Here is a 16,835-nt window from a genome sequence, read left to right as displayed (position 1 = left end):
AATATACAAATATTTGGCATTTAGCTTATACTGCTCAACACAGAATATTCATTTTGGACGCATAATAGAAACAAAATCACTCACATTTTTAATAATTTCAATTGACAAATTTAAAATACCACAACTTAGTAATGTATCACTTTTAATGTGTTACGCATTAAGTAAACTTAAACCATCCTTAAATTTATAATATTTTATTTTAAAAAAATTGCCAGAAATTAATTTTTATTTACATAATATTCTAATAATTAATTTCACAAATAAATATAAATTGATCAATTATTTATTTATAAATAAAATATGAATAGATTTTACATGAATAGATTACTTAGAATACATTTGAAATATACAGTTAGGAAAACTTAGTTTATCTCAGACCATCTTTCTTACCCCCTCCCCAGGATAGGGTTTATTCGATAACAAAAAAATTTTATAGATAAACAATTTGTGAAGGAACCGATTAAAAGATAAATTATTTTGCTACCTTGGCAATTGTAAATGGAGCAAACAGGTGGAAATATCCATCTTCATTGTAGGTATAGTTAAAATCTATACCATGAATGGGATTTCATTAGAAAAAACCACAGTAAACTAAGCACAATAAACAATACTCTATTGAGAAAATGCATTTTTAACCTTTTATTTTATAATTAAGAATGAATTTATTTGTACAACAAATAAAAGAAATTTATAATGTAACATTCTATTTTGTACCAGTTTAATATTCAAAATCAAAGTCAAAATAAGGAGGATCAAACACGTGAACTCTGACATAACCATCTTCACCACCACTACTATAGCTCTTGCCGTCCGGATGGAAGGCCACACTGTTAATTGGACCGAAATGATCTTTAACCCTAGCAAACTCTTCTTCAAACACTAAGTGAAAGAAACGGGCATCGAATTTGCCTACTCTAGCAGACGTGGTCGTCACATCCATGGCCTCTTGGCCACCACCCAACACAACATGATCTCTAATCGGTGAAATAGCAGCAGAATTGACCGGACGTTCCGTCTTGTATACTTTCATCAAATCCATAGTCTTAGTATCAAACAGCTTAGCAGTATGATCTTTAGACGCAGTGATGAACATTGTTTGATCTTTGTAGTACTGAATGTCATTAATAACATCCCTGTGTTCGTGTTTTGAAGCCAACTTCTGCAAGGACTTGATGTCCCATTTGACTAAAGCGCCATTGTCCAGTCCTGTCAGTAAATATTCATCTAAGGGACCCCAAACAGCGCTGGTAACTTTGGGTCCTGGAACTGGAATTGAGAAGATCTGTTGAGAAGGATCCAGACTATCGACGACTTTAATTTCACATTGTTTACCCATTGATTTGTCTGTGGAATACATCAACAACTTTCCGGAGTAGGAGAAACCGCAAGTACGAACCGATGTGTCGGTGTCAATCATCGTCAAACAAGCACCAGTTTCTAGATCCCAGAATCCACATTTAGCATCAGCTGCACCAGTTACAACTTTGGTTGAGTCCCAGTTGACATCGATGCACCAAACTGCTCCGTTATGGCCATCGAAAGTACCCAGTCGCTCACCGTTGATAGAGTACCATACATTCGGTGTTGGATCTTTGGAACAAGAAAACAACAGATCACCTTCTCTGCTGTATTTGATTTGAGTGATGGCTCTTTCGTGGCCATGAAGCATAAGAGGCTTCATTGTAAGTTTAATTTGATTTGAAACAAAACTACCAACGTGACAAATTAATCAACAGTCGTCTCCGTCTGTGTTTTTATTCAGTTCGCAGTTATAGTTACTAACCGTTTGCTGTGGGACTTTCCGCATCTACGTTTTTATTACTCCATTTTTGTACAAGTCTTATTAAATTTACTGCCTTATAGATATTTATAAATCACACAATTTTCTTTAAATAAATTAAATTATTTTTGTCCATATTAGTATTTTTCCTTTTCATGGAGCGCGATCCAAAAAATAAAAATTGTTACCTCTACTTTGACTTCTCATTACGTAACCGGCATGTTTATTGTGATTTTATTAATGAGAAGAATCTGAGAAAATTTGTTAGAATTAAAATAATTTGATATGTCTCTCTTACGTTCGGTTTCCAGAAGCTTAAGTCCAATTACGAGAAATCATTCTCCCGCTTTATATTCTGCATCTAAAGCAGCATACCATCACAAGGTAAATTAAACTTATATGATTTCAAAATGTGAGAGTGAACTAGTACGCAGTAATGCTGAATTTTGAAATTTCCGCAAATTTCTCTAAATCATCCATCAACAACTTTTTTTTAGGAATGAACTGAAACAATGAGTTCCGACTACATTCGTCATGCCGCCTAATAAATATTTAACTTGCATTAATTTTTTTTTAAAAAAAATCTCGACCAACCTCAAACCTCTTCATGTTTCTGATTTTTTTTAAATTACAAGTTTAAAATCTAATTTGATGTTTGCAGTTGATGCAACAGATCGTGATACCGAATTATACCCTTTAAAAAATATGCAGAGGTTTACCTGTTGGTCACTACCAATTATGATTTGATTGGGGATATTTTCCTATCATGATTTGGCTTGCCAAATACAATCCCAAGGTGTCAAATTGATTTCAAGCTTGAATTTTAAAATCATGTAGAGGCCTGCTAGGGGGCAGCTACGAGTTATATCCTTTAAGTTGGTCCTCTTCTGTGATGTTTATTTTTTAATTTATTGGCTAGGACTTGGTGATTATCCTGGTAAAATCCTAGTATATTTGAAAAATATTGCCAACTCCGAATTGACGTTTGTCGCCAAGAAAATTAAATGAAAATGGCGAATATATGAGGGCCAAATATATAGCGGGCAATGGTACTTAACTTTTCGAAAATATTGGTGTAGAGTGGCACTAAGAGAGCAAAACTTAAAATCAACTATTAAAAACAAATTACACAGGTAGATGGCATGTCAAAATATTACCAGACTATTATTTTACTAGCCTAACATGTTTTGATGTGTCTCTGTTATAAGTTTTATAAAAAGTTTGCAATATATAAACATAAAGCCATTTAATGGCACCAAACAGACATAAAAAAGAATAAAATAATTAATACATTGAAGTTACTCACTTTCCTTAAAATTCTTGCATTTTCAATAATTACACCGCACAGCTATAAAAAATTGACTACACAATTAATGTAATTTCGCTGATATACGCCTCAACCATTAAGTTTGACTTCATCAGAAATTCTGTAGCATAGCATATGTCGCACAAAATTTTACTGCTTGATTGATTGGGAAGTTAACACATCCTTTTCAAATAATAAGTTATATACAAGGTAAATGATTAGACGTTTAATAATCGAAAATAATTGGTATTTTCCACAAGCCAAATTTTATAGGAATACTTAAGATTTCATTATAGAAAAATATTGGATTTTGTGAAAGGATTGTTTTTAAAGTTTAGAATTATGAAGGTACATTTAAGTAACTTTGGATCCTGTTTTGAGTTTAGATATTTGTGATGAGTCCTTTTCAGATTGACCTTATGTTATACTGTATCCTTATACATAGCTGCCTACTCTACTGTATTTTTCCAGTTTCACTTGGTCTATTGGTTTAATTAAAATTCTCCTGGTTTGGAAAATTCCCTAAAATTAAGTAAATTTCCAAAAAAAAAATTATTGAAATAAAATTTTTGTACAGATTATTGCTTGAATATTTTAATAAGTATATGTATTGCGAATACAAAATGAAGCAAACCGCATTTGTGGAAATCAGTTAATTTTTTTTGTTATACATTGTTTAGTTTATTTTTATTCAGAATTCTCTTTTTAAATTTTAAAAAATCTATCAAGCATTTTTGATGAATTAAATGCCTTTTAATATTTGAAATTATGAGTATACATAACCATAACATTTCAAATATGTTTAATGTCAATCATAGCGGGAAAATGATACAATTTTTCTATTTTGATGACTATAAAAGTTCCCTGTGTGTGAAATATTTAGTACACATTATACAACAATTATTATGAAATTTATATTATTTCGTAAACTCTGCTGGATTTTTTCCTATCTATGTTGGCAGCTATGCTTGTAACATATTTTCTTATTTTTTAAGTGAAATAAAAATTTTAAGGTGAAGCTTTCTATCTTGTGATCTGTTGCAGAATAAAACATCACAGAAGGGGACCAATTCAAAAGGTATATTTTATAGCTACCCCTGTGCCAAATGCTACATATCTTTTTAAAAAAATATTTGCAAATACAAAATCCTTTTGGCACCTTGGCAATTGTGGCTGGCTAAACAGATCATGATTTAGAAATATCCCCTTTTTAAAATTTCTCTGTGTGCGCTATGAAATTTTATTTTTCCATGTATTCTGAATAAGATTTTAATGTAGGTTGTTGATCATTATGAAAATCCCAGAAATGTTGGATCCTTGGACAAAGACGATAAACAAGTTGGGACAGGTTTAGTTGGTGCTCCTGCCTGTGGTGATGTTATGAAGTTGCAGGTAATATTTAAGACTTCTCTCAAACTTTTAGCATAGATTTCTAATACAGGGAAACCTGCATAAGTTGACCACTTGCGGTGCACTGTCTCAGTGGTCAGCCTAAACAGGTAATCATCTTTTAAAGGGGATGAGACATTGTATTTTGTTTGTCATTTCTTATATTGTGTTATTCTTACATATATCATAATATTCATATATTTCTTATTAGGCACCTATCAATATATATATAAAAGTAATGAATTCTTTTTTATGAGATTTTGAAATTCTAGTTAGCAAATTCTATATCTTAAATGTTATCTACAGGAATAATTACAATTTTTTATATAAATTTAATATCAAATGGATAAGCTTAAGAACACCAATATGGATATTTTGTTAGTAATGCATGTCAGTTTATTATAAATAATTTTTTAAAATATCAATACAAGAGAAGCATGTATGCAAGTAGAAAACTTAACATTTTGAAATCTGGGGCAACTTAACTTAATCGTAACTGCAACAGTTACGATCAAGAATTTGAACTCTTACTTTTCATTTGCCAGAACAATCGAAACTGTCTCTGCTGTATGACTCGTTGTGCTGATTTATATTCACCTCTATACCTTAATATTTTTGATATTAATAAATTAAAATAATATAAATTCACGATTAGTCTCTTGAACATTAACCATCCATGACAAATCTATATTATACTTACAAACCTATAAAATCAAGTTTTTTTTTAAAGACTAAACTATTAAATTTATTTTAATGAAAATTTTGATGCATTTTTTATATGTTGAATTCATATAGATTAAATATGAAGCTTATCTACGTTGTTATATTGTTTTCTTCTATTATTGCATTCAAGAGAACATGTTTTGATGTGCCCACTTAACCTCGAAGTGGGGATAGTCTAAAATTATATATTTCATTAATAAGCATGTTTGAATATTGTTTTAGAAATAAAAATGTTCAATAAAATGTGTTTTTATTGTATTTAAAAAAAAAATTGATATTATTAAATTTAAAAGTTGATTTCTATTAAAATTAGGTTTTACTTAGGATGCAGTGTATTTTGTTGAACTGAACATAAATTTGTGATTAAGGTTTTGTTCTGGTCAACTTGTAAAGGGTTTCAAATAGCATTCAATAATGCCCCTCCACAAATTACACTTATTTAAGTGGTCAGCATATAGACTGGTAGTCAAGGTTTTGTTCCCATTTATCATGTAGAATAAATTCAGTTTTCAATAATCAAGGTCACTGCATAGAAGCAAGACTTAAAGTTTTCAGTGCATATATTCTCCCCCCCCCCCCCCCATTAGATTCAAAGCTTCTCACTCTTATCTTGATGCATCTTTGAGCTGATACTTCAACCTCATAAATGCCTTCAAATACTACTTGCGTTGAATAAATGTCAAGAGGGTACAGAATTCAAAATTTTTGATGGTTTTCCATTAATGGACCAACATAATGTTGATGATAACCACCACCAATTCCATAGTGAACCATTATATTTTTTGATAGTAACCAACATATGTAACCATCACCCCAATCTAGGCACTCTGACTGATTTATGATGGTCCAACATAAGAATAGCAACTTGTTTTGATGGTTTGTTTATGTTGAACCTTCAGAAATTCCTAGTTTCTTAAAAATCAATGTTGGAACGATCATCAACCACCCTCATCCTATTGTAGGGTTTCGGACTGATTTATGATGATCCAACATAAATATATATATATATATATATATTGTTTTCATGGTATATTCCTGTGAACCAACGAGAAATTCCATTAAACCATCATGGATTCTTGGTCTGTGAGAATCAAACTTTTTAATGGTTAACCATCATAGAATTTAAGTAGCATTTTTCATAATAGAATGATGGAAGTTTGTTAGATATCAAAAGCCATGAATGCATAATGGAAAATTTTGGATGATGGTGACCGTCAATTGTTGTTAGACCATCATGAGCGCACTGAAACCAACATGTACCATCAAAAATAACTTGGGTAATAGTGGGGGAATGGTGTACTCCAGTGATTTTTGGTTGAAATCCCTTATTTTTTCCATCAATTTTATGCTTTTTTTGTCATTAATTTTTTTGTTTATTTTAAACAATTTTTTATCATTGTATGCACCTTTAAAAATTTGAAAAGTGGTACTAATATTGAAAGGTTAATTGTTGTATTTTATTATGTCTGAAACCACTAGAATATTTTAATAATTTTAAGCAAAAATATCTAGATTCTTTGAATTTGAATTTTTTATTCTAGAGAGCAGTACAAAAAAGCACTGGCTACTTTATTACATTTTTTAATAAGTTTTTAATTTTTTCCATGTGTGTTCAAGTCTTAAATTTTTTCTGCAATTTTTTCATTTTTTTTAACTCAAGTTGGTTAAAAATTTAAATGATTAAAACTAATCAATTTCAATTAAGCAATAGCTACCTAAAACCCTTGCAAATTGGGTTTTTTCTTTTAAAAAAATTACAAATTTTAATGAATTTTGAGAATTTTTTTTCTTCAGTTTAATTGAAAAATTATTATTATTATTATTTTTAAATTTGGTAAAATATTGTCATAAATAAGATGTTTCAAATTGATATTGAGAGTTTTTTATTTTGTATTGTTTTTAGATAAAAGTTGACGAAAATGGAAAGATCGTTGATGCCAAATTCAAGACGTTTGGTTGTGGTGCTGCTATTGCATCAAGCTCCCTTGCTACTGAATGGGTGAAAGGAAAAAATGTAAGTTTGTGACTTATGTACGACATTTTTCCTAAAATTTTTTGTTGTCTGTTTACTTTCTTTAATAAATATTTCATTTGCTTATTTTTTTTTATTTATCACTTGAGCTTTCTTAGATTCAAAATCATTTTAATCCATTTTGAAAAGAAAAAAAAGGTTGCTGGAGTGACAAAGTGCTATCCATTCATATTTTTGATTTCAGATTTTAAAAAAAATTATTATTTATTATGTTAAGATATGTTATTTTTATAAATAAAAAAATTCTGAATTATGTTATAAAAAACAAAAAAAGTATTACAAATTAATGTGTTTATTCATTTGTACCACTTTTTTGAAGTATTTGCTTTACATTCAACCAGTTTTAAGACTTACATATATCCTCTGTAGCAGAAGTTTTTCGAGCTATCGGCAACTAAAGTGTCTAGCACAAATATCTTTCTGCAAAATAATTTTAATTATAACAAATATATATGTTACTAATTTAAAATGACAAATAGGCTGTGTTTACATAAAAAAAACTGTATAAATTTTTTTTAATTGAACATGTAATAATTTTTCATTTTAATATTATGGATGATATTCTCTCATTTTGTTAGGGGGGAAACAAACAAATTATTTGTGCTTTTTTGAAAATTATTAAATTTTGTAAAGAATCATCACAATAAAAAAAGTAATTGAAAATCATGAAATCCGTAGTAGTAATAGCCAAAAAAAGATCACCGATGAAATCACGCAAATCAGACTCCTCAAACGCCTGTTTTGTTTCAATTTAATCGGTTGTTGTAATAAATAATATTGTATAAAAAATATCGGATTGAAAAACTATGGAGAAATCAATCACAATAACAGCCAAAAATTCGAAAGAATTATAGCCTTAAAAAGTAAATACTCAAATGCAAGGTTCGAATTTTCCATATTATGTGAAATATATCGGGATGTTTAAAAACCACATGAAAATCAATAACTGCAGAAAATATAATCAAAACATTACATCGATTTACGATACTATCGGCATAAATTGAGAGTGTCAAAAAGTGATTATTTAAATGCATAATTCAAATATTATGTGTAAATAATTGTCGAAAAGAAAAGTGAAATTGTTCTTTTTGCAAGAACTCAATAGCATTCTACGACAATGTCACCGTGGTTCTACCACGGGGCATATATTATTTCTGTTAATTAGCATAAGCACTTGAAGGCAGTGATTATTATCCATACAAACTATACAATTTTGACTTAAAACCTATTGTATTATTCCATTATAGGAATGGTTTTATTTTGTGCTTTTTTTTATTTGATGCTTAAAAATTCTTTTAGTTGCTTAAAAGCAAAGATACTTATCAAAAATCTAAAAGCAGACAACTGTATTCGATTTAACCTCCTTTCAAAAACTGCTGATTGTTTACTTCTATCAGAAAAAATTTATAGAGAAGTCTAAACTACCATATCAGGGGTTGCTACTCCACAGGGAAAACCTAGAAAATACTGGGAATTTAAAAATCACCTAAAATGCGGAGAATTTTGTGTTTCTTTGCGAACTGGAAAAATACAAGAAATATTGTTTCTTATTTTCATCTTTAAAAAAAAGGATGACCACTTAAAGCGTAATCTATGGGATGTTTAAGGATGATATTTCAGCTATACTAAATTATTTCATTTACAATAGCATTATTTAAGTACCTATGTTAAAACTGTTCATTTTTCTTTCTCTGAGTTTTTCCAGCAATTAAAACTAATAAATATAGTTTTGCCCAATATAGCTCACACAAGAACACAATAATTGTTGTGTTTCCTCTTAATTTGTGTATAATATGTACAAGGGAAAAAAAGTTTTTTTTTCTTCCAGATTTGAGTGGCAACCTTGCACATACTTTTTATCTCAAATTCCATTTTGGTTAACAGCCTTGCATTTTACATGTATCGTAAGATAGCATTAAAAAAAAAACCATAATAAGTTTATTTGTGCAAATTAAATAAAGAAGAATAAAAGCATATTTGAAATTTTAATCCTCTGTTGTTACCCCTTCTACAGTTGAATTCGGTTGGGAGAAGAGATGCCTAAACTAGTTTTGGACGGGGCACAACTACTGTCTTACTTTCTTACGGTCAACTACTGTTTCACTGTCTTAAACTGACTCAAACTGTCTTAAACTCTCTTAAAGTGTCCAAAACCTTGAACATTTTTTTAAAGGTAGAAATTTTATGTGTACATTTATGTGTAATTTTCCATTGTACACATAATGATTACATGTCTTAATAAATATTTGATACTTTTACTTTAGTTTACTTTTACTTTAAATTATTGAAGGAAAATAATATAATGTAATATAATAGGAAAAGATTAATAACTTTTGAAGCCTAATAACAAAAGTGAATACCTTATCCTTTAAATATGTTTTTGCATAAGGATAAATTATGCAATAGTAAAGATAATAATAAACTTTTTCAATAAAACATAAACTTGTCTTCATTTTGTTCCTTGTTCAAAAATTATTCTTTTATTTTTCACAATATTTTTTTTAAATTTTGACATAATTTAAGCAAAAGGATCTTGGAGAATTTGAACAAAAGGATTTTGGACAAAGGGGTTTTGAACAGGATGGATTAAACCATGTATTAATACATTCTGTCCTAAACCTTGCCCACTCTGCTCTTAACAAGCTGTTATCATGTAAACTAATTTAAATCTGTTTTCACTTAAACTCTTGTTAAACCTGAAACTCATAACATTTATATTAATTAATAATTGTCGCAGAACAATCAACAACTTCTAGAAAAATTTATGCAATTTTATCTTATTTTGTATAAAGTTTGTAATTATCTTTCTTGTAATTTCCTTAATATTATAATGTTAGATTTTTAAAATCTATTACGTGTATATTTCTGATAGATTTTACACATATTGAAATAAATTTGTTTAAATAAAACAATATTAAAAATAATCTAAATTTAATGTAGGGTAAATTGATACATCAGATGTTGTAAATTTTAGAATGAAATAAAACTAGTGTACTTTTTAATTATTAAATATTGGATATGGTGATTAAAAGTTGATGAAATTAAGGTAGAAAAATGTATTGCACAAGATTTATTATTTATGATTTAAAATAATTTATATTTATATTATCTATTAAAATATAGGTAAATGATGCTCTCGGGATCAAAAATTCAGATATTGCTAAGGAATTATGCTTACCTCCTGTGAAACTTCACTGCTCCAGTAAGTTCATTATTATTGTTTATTTTTTTTTCCTGCTTTATTATAAGTACCTTTGTTCTAATTTTTATACTTATGTTATATAGATTCTATTACATATTTCCAATATATTTTTGGCAGAGAGACTATTTCTAATTTTTAAACATTATTTTCATATCAAAGATAGTGTTTGAGTGCTTTTTCATCAAACAATATCGAATAAATCAGCAAAATTACATAACATGTTGTTTGATTTTTCAGAGAGACATTTTTCCATTTTCCTTTCGTAGATTGATGATCTAGGAAAAACAATATTACTATAATAAATCAGCAAAATTACATAACATGTTGTTTGATTTTTCAGAGAGACATTTTTCCATTTTCCTTTCGTAGATTGATGATCTAGGAAAAACAATATTACTACCAATCCTAATGAATTGTGAATTTCGATAAATAATCAACATTAACACTTTTTAAAAAGAATTTGTGAAAGTTGGAGAAATTTAAAAGTTTTTTTTTTAGCAATTTTGCGAAACAAATTATCTATGTTTTTTTTAAAATGATGCCATCTCTACAGTACTAATAATTGTTGCAGTTATATAATGGTAAGCCTTTACTCGCATTATTTTCAAATATAGTTCACAGATGGGAAAAAATTGTAGATAATATATTTCTTAATCATATTGTATGTTATTATCATATTGTATGTCAAACTTAACAGTAAATTTAAAGCATAGCTGCCAGCTCGACTAGATTTTCCAGTAGACTACTGGATTTTGCCAGTTTCTCGTGGTCTACTGGTTGAATAAAAATTCTCCAGGTTTTTGTACATTTTAGATAATTCCCTAAAATTTAAAAAGTTTCTGTAAGAAATCCCTATTGAAATAGAATTTTTGTGCAGCTTTTTGTTTTCTTGAATATTTAAATCAGTGTCACTAATACATAATAAAGCAAGTCACATTTATAAAATTCAATTAACTATCTTTGATGGATTAAATACCTGTTACTATTCAAAATTATGAATAACATTTTAAAATAATTTAATGTGAAATCATAACTGGAAAATATTGCAGTTTTTCTATTTTGATGACTATAAAAATCCCTAAAATTCCTATGTGTAAAATATTTAGTATATTTTTTTCCAACAATTAAAATTTGTGTTATTTTGTAAAATCTACTGGATTTTTTCCTGTTTGTGTTGGCGACAATGTTAAAGCATAATTTTATGCTTCGTGGATATTCAAATATTGTGTGTAGTTATGTTATTTATTTTATAAAGGTTTTATGTGCTCAAAAAGTAACAGAAATTTAAAAGCTCAATATATATAAGATATATTTAATATCAGATAGGGAAAAAAATATTGGTACAATTTTATAGAATACTCATCTGATATTGTATCACAGATGCTGTTGTATTATGGATTGAAAAAACAAGCATGCTTTTTAAATTTTTTTTTTTTTTTGACCTAGTATTATTATACAAAATTGTCTCAGTCTTGTCTGTATTGTGACATGAAATAAAAAAAGTGGCTTTAGACACCTCACTAAATAATTTCTTTAATGGTAAAAATTCATTTATATCCTTTAATTTTTATTAATTCTGAAAAAACCTTGATGTTAAGTATAGTCTGTTGTTGTTATTGTTTCAAAGATGAAAGATTATTTCTATTTAATGCATTGGTAAACAAGACATTAATTGTATACTTAATTCAACTAAGTCTTTTAGGAATAAGGCTGGTATCTTTTTAAGAAAATTGTCTTATGTCGTTCTACATAAACAATAGAATTCTGAGATTAATATGTTGTAAAAATAATATAATTATTTTGAAATAAATCCCATGCTTATGATTAAGTAATTTAGATCTTTTTTTTTTTTTACTTTACTTTTTTAAAAAATAAATAAATTAAAAGAATCAATAAAATAGTTATTAATTTTGAGAGTAATATTATTTAATAATAATTTTTCTGTAGTACCTACTTAACTATTAGTTTTTAAAGCTTAAAAAGGCATCATTTTCATGCTTTAAAAACTAAAATTTGTATTCTTCCCAATTCTTAAAAAAAAAATTTATAAAAAAATAAAATGTGCTCTTCTTGGGTAAATTTGATAACCAGCTTATCAAACAGTCTTTAAATTATCTCGAAATGGGTAAATTTTAATGAATTCTTGGTAAATTTTAATGAAAGTCTAACCTAAAACAGCAACTATAGCAATTTTAGGAATAATAGTTATAACTTGTTACCTTAATTGTCGTCCTGAAAAAAAATCCTTTTTAAGTATCATTATAAATTTTTTTTTAAATTAAGATCCATTTATTTTTTTTTTTTTTTTTTTTTTCATTTTAATTGGTTACTTACTGCTAAATTTAAAATATGATTAATAATTTTTTGTTTCAAAAATGAAGTTATCTACGCAGCCGATATGCATCTTGTGAAATCTTTGATTTATTCAATAATTTCTTTGAATTAATTTGTTGACATTCAACTAATATTGCAGTAAATAAACTAGTTTTTCGTCTCATGAAATTACACATAACTTTTTAGCTTTTTTTTTTTTTTACTGTTAGATTTTGTAGTGTGTTCTTAAATATATTTCAAGAATTAGTTTGTTTTGTTATTTATTTATTTAGAAATAATTAGGAGCATAGCTTGTCTATGTTAAGAATTTCCCTTGCCATTTGTCTGGAGTGGTGGCAGTTACTTTGGTTACAAAGTTTAAATATTTCAAATAGGAGTGTTGGGTTATTATTTAAGATAGGCTTTGACTCGGATCGGCGAAAGATAGGGAATCAGGGGAGAAAAAAGCTCCCCTCGTTGAAATGCCCTATTTCCTGTTTTCATAGCAACAAATGACCTTAGACTTCGTGTGGAGGGAGTTCTTTCATTATACAAACTATTCAAAAAAGCTTAATTTATTGGAACTAGTACTAACAGCATTATCTTCAAAAATTCAAATATGTCTGTGACACTATCAGACAAAGACAATTATTGTAAGAACAAAGCTTAATCTAACATGTATACAGCATAATTATATAGATAATAATTATACACGAAAATGTGTTGCTGAAAATTTAAATTAGATGAATACGATCCTATGCAGTATATAAATAACTAAGAAATTATATTTTAAATTTTTCTTGGCATTTATTTAATTTTTTTAAAAAAATTTGCATAATCAATTATTTCTAAATTTCAAGTCTTCATTTTTGTTTTCTTATATATCTGGGTATTGTTAAACAAACTTTGTTAAGGATAAATTGTAATTGAGTAAGTTTATTATTTTTTTGTTTGTCCTCTAATTAGATTTTAGGCATGTTTTTTTTTTTTAAATCTACAACAAAGAAAAATCTTCAGGTACTGTGATAATGATGAATAATAATCTGCAAGTGCTCTGATATTCTGCAGTGCCCGCTACCGTGCTGGAGGATTCCTGTTGCCAGGGAAGCCAGTATATAATATGAAATGAAAAATAAATAGCTTTTTGCTTTTATGTAAAATTTACTAAGATAATGTCTGCCAGTAGCAATGTTTTAGAAAACTGGGTACCTAAGTACACAATCAACAAAGGTTTTAGTAAAATACAAGATGTGAAAAACTTTTTTTATTAAATTAAGTTTTAAAAGTTTATTTGAATTTAAAACATTTTCATAAAACATATTGCCCCCCCCCCCCCCCCCCCCCCCCCCGTGGCAGGATCATGGCGACTTGGCAACATTGTCACAGAGCATTAAAAAGTTCCTGCTGAAAGATTTTTTATTTCGAAAGCAAAGAGATTTGGGATTTCTTATCTGCAGAATTTTTTGTCACATTTTCCCCCTCTTTCTTCAGAATTATATTTAAAAAATGCCTTTCTCACATATCAGAGGTGGAAAAAAACGTTTGGTTATTTTATTTTATTTTCAACTTTCTTTTGAGAACAAAAAAATTCGCAGTGATTAGCTTTATCTAGAATTTCAGAGTGATATTATAAAGAGTAATTTTAAAATAGCAAAAATTTAAAAAAGGTTAACTATACCAATATTTTTTAAAGTAGGAGAATATTGTCAATAATATTAGAATATGTATTCTTTTATCTTTTGATTTTTTTTAAAGAAAAATTCGTACATTTATAATTTTTTTAAAAATGTATACTGTTCTATACATGAAAGCTTTTTTTTTTTTTTTTTGTAAACAGAAAGCTTGTCTGTTACTTTAAATTAGTAACATATATATTTGCTACTATTAAAAATGTCTCTTAGAAAGGTATTAGTACTAGAGAGAATTGTTGCAGATAGCTCGAACAAATTCTGCCACAGGGTTTATTGCTAAACAATCATATTGAACGTTTTTAACTTCTTCCATTTGATCTTTTTTTCTTTCAATTTTTTAAAGTGTTCCAGACGGAATATTTTTTTTTCCAGTTTAAAATCCTGACCCAGATCAGGGATCACATATAAATATTTATATAAAAAGGCACAAAAGTAATTTTAAAACTCCAATTGATGTTAAAGTCCGTGGATGGTTTACTGAGTGTAAATATACTAATCTTTGAAAACTGATGGCATATTCATCTGCCAAAGTTGTGTTTAAAAGACAAAGTGTGAACAAGCTCTCTATTTTATAAAAAAAAAAAAATATATGAAAAATAAATAAATAAAAAATTATATATAGATTAGGATATATTAGGAACATCACGTTAAAGTTTTCTGTGCTTAAATTGAGCATAAAATATTATAAACCAATAAATAAATTGAACAAGTTACTATCTTTAGAGTGTTGTTGCTCATTTTGGCTATTTATTTGTTTCAACATTGAATTACATATTTATGTTATTATTTTGTTTTCTACTTAATATCATTCTAAATGTTTAAAAAATCAACAATGCAGTACTGTCTAAAGGATATTTTAATAAACTCTTAAAAAATTTTGCAATAATATCATTTACTCTTTAAGTTTTAGTCTGAAAATTAATTTTCCGGAAGCCATCAAGCCATTTTTTTTCCTTCTTTTTTTTTACCCCATTAGCACCATCTAACATTCAGCTTTATACTGTTAACCATCCATAAAGACGAAAAAGAAATAACACTTATCTAACAATATGTATATTAAAAGATGATACTTAAAAGCTGCATGCATTCCTCTCTTTGCTAACCAAATAAATTGTTTTAATGTTGTCATTGCTCTTGGAGAATTAAATAGTAAGTGATCATAGTTTATAAATAAAAAAATTAAAAAAATCTCAATTTAAATATGAATGTAATATTTCCTTATAAGGTAGGTCATTATAGAGCACCCTACAAAGCTTAAAATTAACAATGATCCATTTTTCCCGGACCACTAAAATTTGGCTTCGACCCACCATGAAATAATCATTCATGGTCCTACAGACCAGGAAATGTAATTTAACTTTAAATGAACTTAAAATGAACTGGAACGGAACTTTAATTTAAAATGTATGTGAACCAGTAATATTTTTAACTTATTGTTCCTTCTGGCTAATGACTGTATTTTCTTCATTTCTACCCTTGTTCTGTATAATGTACATGAAGCCATTTTTTCTTATCAGTTTTGAAAATTTTAATTATTTTAGTGCTTGCTGAAGATGCAATAAAGGCTGCATTGAAAGATTACAAGATAAAGCAAGATGCTAAAGACACCTAAGGTTCCTCTTTTTTTTTTTTTTTTTTTCAATTATTGATACTGTGTCTTGTATATTTGTAGGAAATATTGTAATATAGTTCATTACATGTTTAATAAATATATATATGTGCTTTAATTTAATCATTTCACTTGTTTCTCAGTGCTTCCAAATAGATCCTCTTTTAACTCTTAAATCTACTTTTTTCAGTTTTGATTAGTACAGAATATTATAGTGACTATTAGTTTTAATTTTTTTTTTTAATTCGCTTTTTTAATTTCAATTGAAGCAATTGAACTGGACAGAAACTTGCTGTTTTTTATTTAAAGGGAAAATTTCTGAATTATGTTCTCTCTTACATTATAAAAAGGTATGCTTGGCTTCCTTTTTTTCCTTCCTTAATAAACTTATAAAAAACCCTCCTTATAGAAATAAATTCCAGTGATGACTAATGTTATCAACTGAGCCATGATAGCTCAGGGGATAGAGCGTTCGCCTTCGAATGAGGTGAACTATGTTCAAATCCCATTGATGGCTGGTCGATACGAATTCTGCATCCGGCTCGCACCGACCACAGTGGTGACATAAAAATATCCTCAGTGGTAGACAGATCATGGGTTAGAGTCCCCTTGCCGCTTCGCTGGCTGAGCGAGGTTTTCCTCTCCATGTAACGCAAATGCGGGTTATTTCCATCAGAAAGTCCTGCACATAGGCACATTTCTCCCAATACTTGATCCAGAAGTAGTAAATGGTGACTGATGTATGTTAAATCTGTTAGAGTCACTAAGTCCACTATGTTGCCATAACAAA

The 16,835-nt window shown here is 28.1% G+C and overlaps 2 protein-coding genes across 2 annotated transcripts; one reads left to right on the top strand and one right to left on the bottom strand.

Annotated features, from left to right (window-relative positions):
• Positions 1–624: 624 nt before the first annotated feature.
• Positions 625–1,962, bottom strand: eIF3i (eukaryotic translation initiation factor 3 subunit i). Its single transcript, XM_016063769.4, has one exon. It carries the CDS (start codon positions 1,679–1,681, stop codon positions 719–721), a length of 963 nt encoding a protein of 320 aa, XP_015919255.1. The 5' UTR covers positions 1,682–1,962; the 3' UTR covers positions 625–718.
• A 61-nt stretch (positions 1,963–2,023) lies between these two features.
• On the top strand, positions 2,024–16,163 carry IscU (Iron-sulfur cluster assembly enzyme). Its single transcript, XM_071185665.2, has 5 exons — positions 2,024–2,164; positions 4,365–4,478; positions 7,102–7,212; positions 10,354–10,432; positions 15,978–16,163. The coding sequence occupies exons 1-5, from the start codon at positions 2,066–2,068 to the stop codon at positions 16,046–16,048; spliced, it is 474 nt and encodes a 157-aa protein (XP_071041766.1). The 5' UTR covers positions 2,024–2,065; the 3' UTR covers positions 16,049–16,163.
• The last annotated feature ends 672 nt before the right edge of the window (positions 16,164–16,835 follow it).

Source organism: Parasteatoda tepidariorum, chromosome 5, assembly GCF_982258835.1.
Source record: "Parasteatoda tepidariorum strain Cologne lab strain chromosome 5, Ptep-v5.0, whole genome shotgun sequence".
NCBI lineage: Eukaryota > Metazoa > Arthropoda > Arachnida > Araneae > Theridiidae > Parasteatoda > Parasteatoda tepidariorum.
Note: the sequence above shows the minus strand (reverse complement) of the source record. Positions and strands in the feature narration are given on the sequence as shown.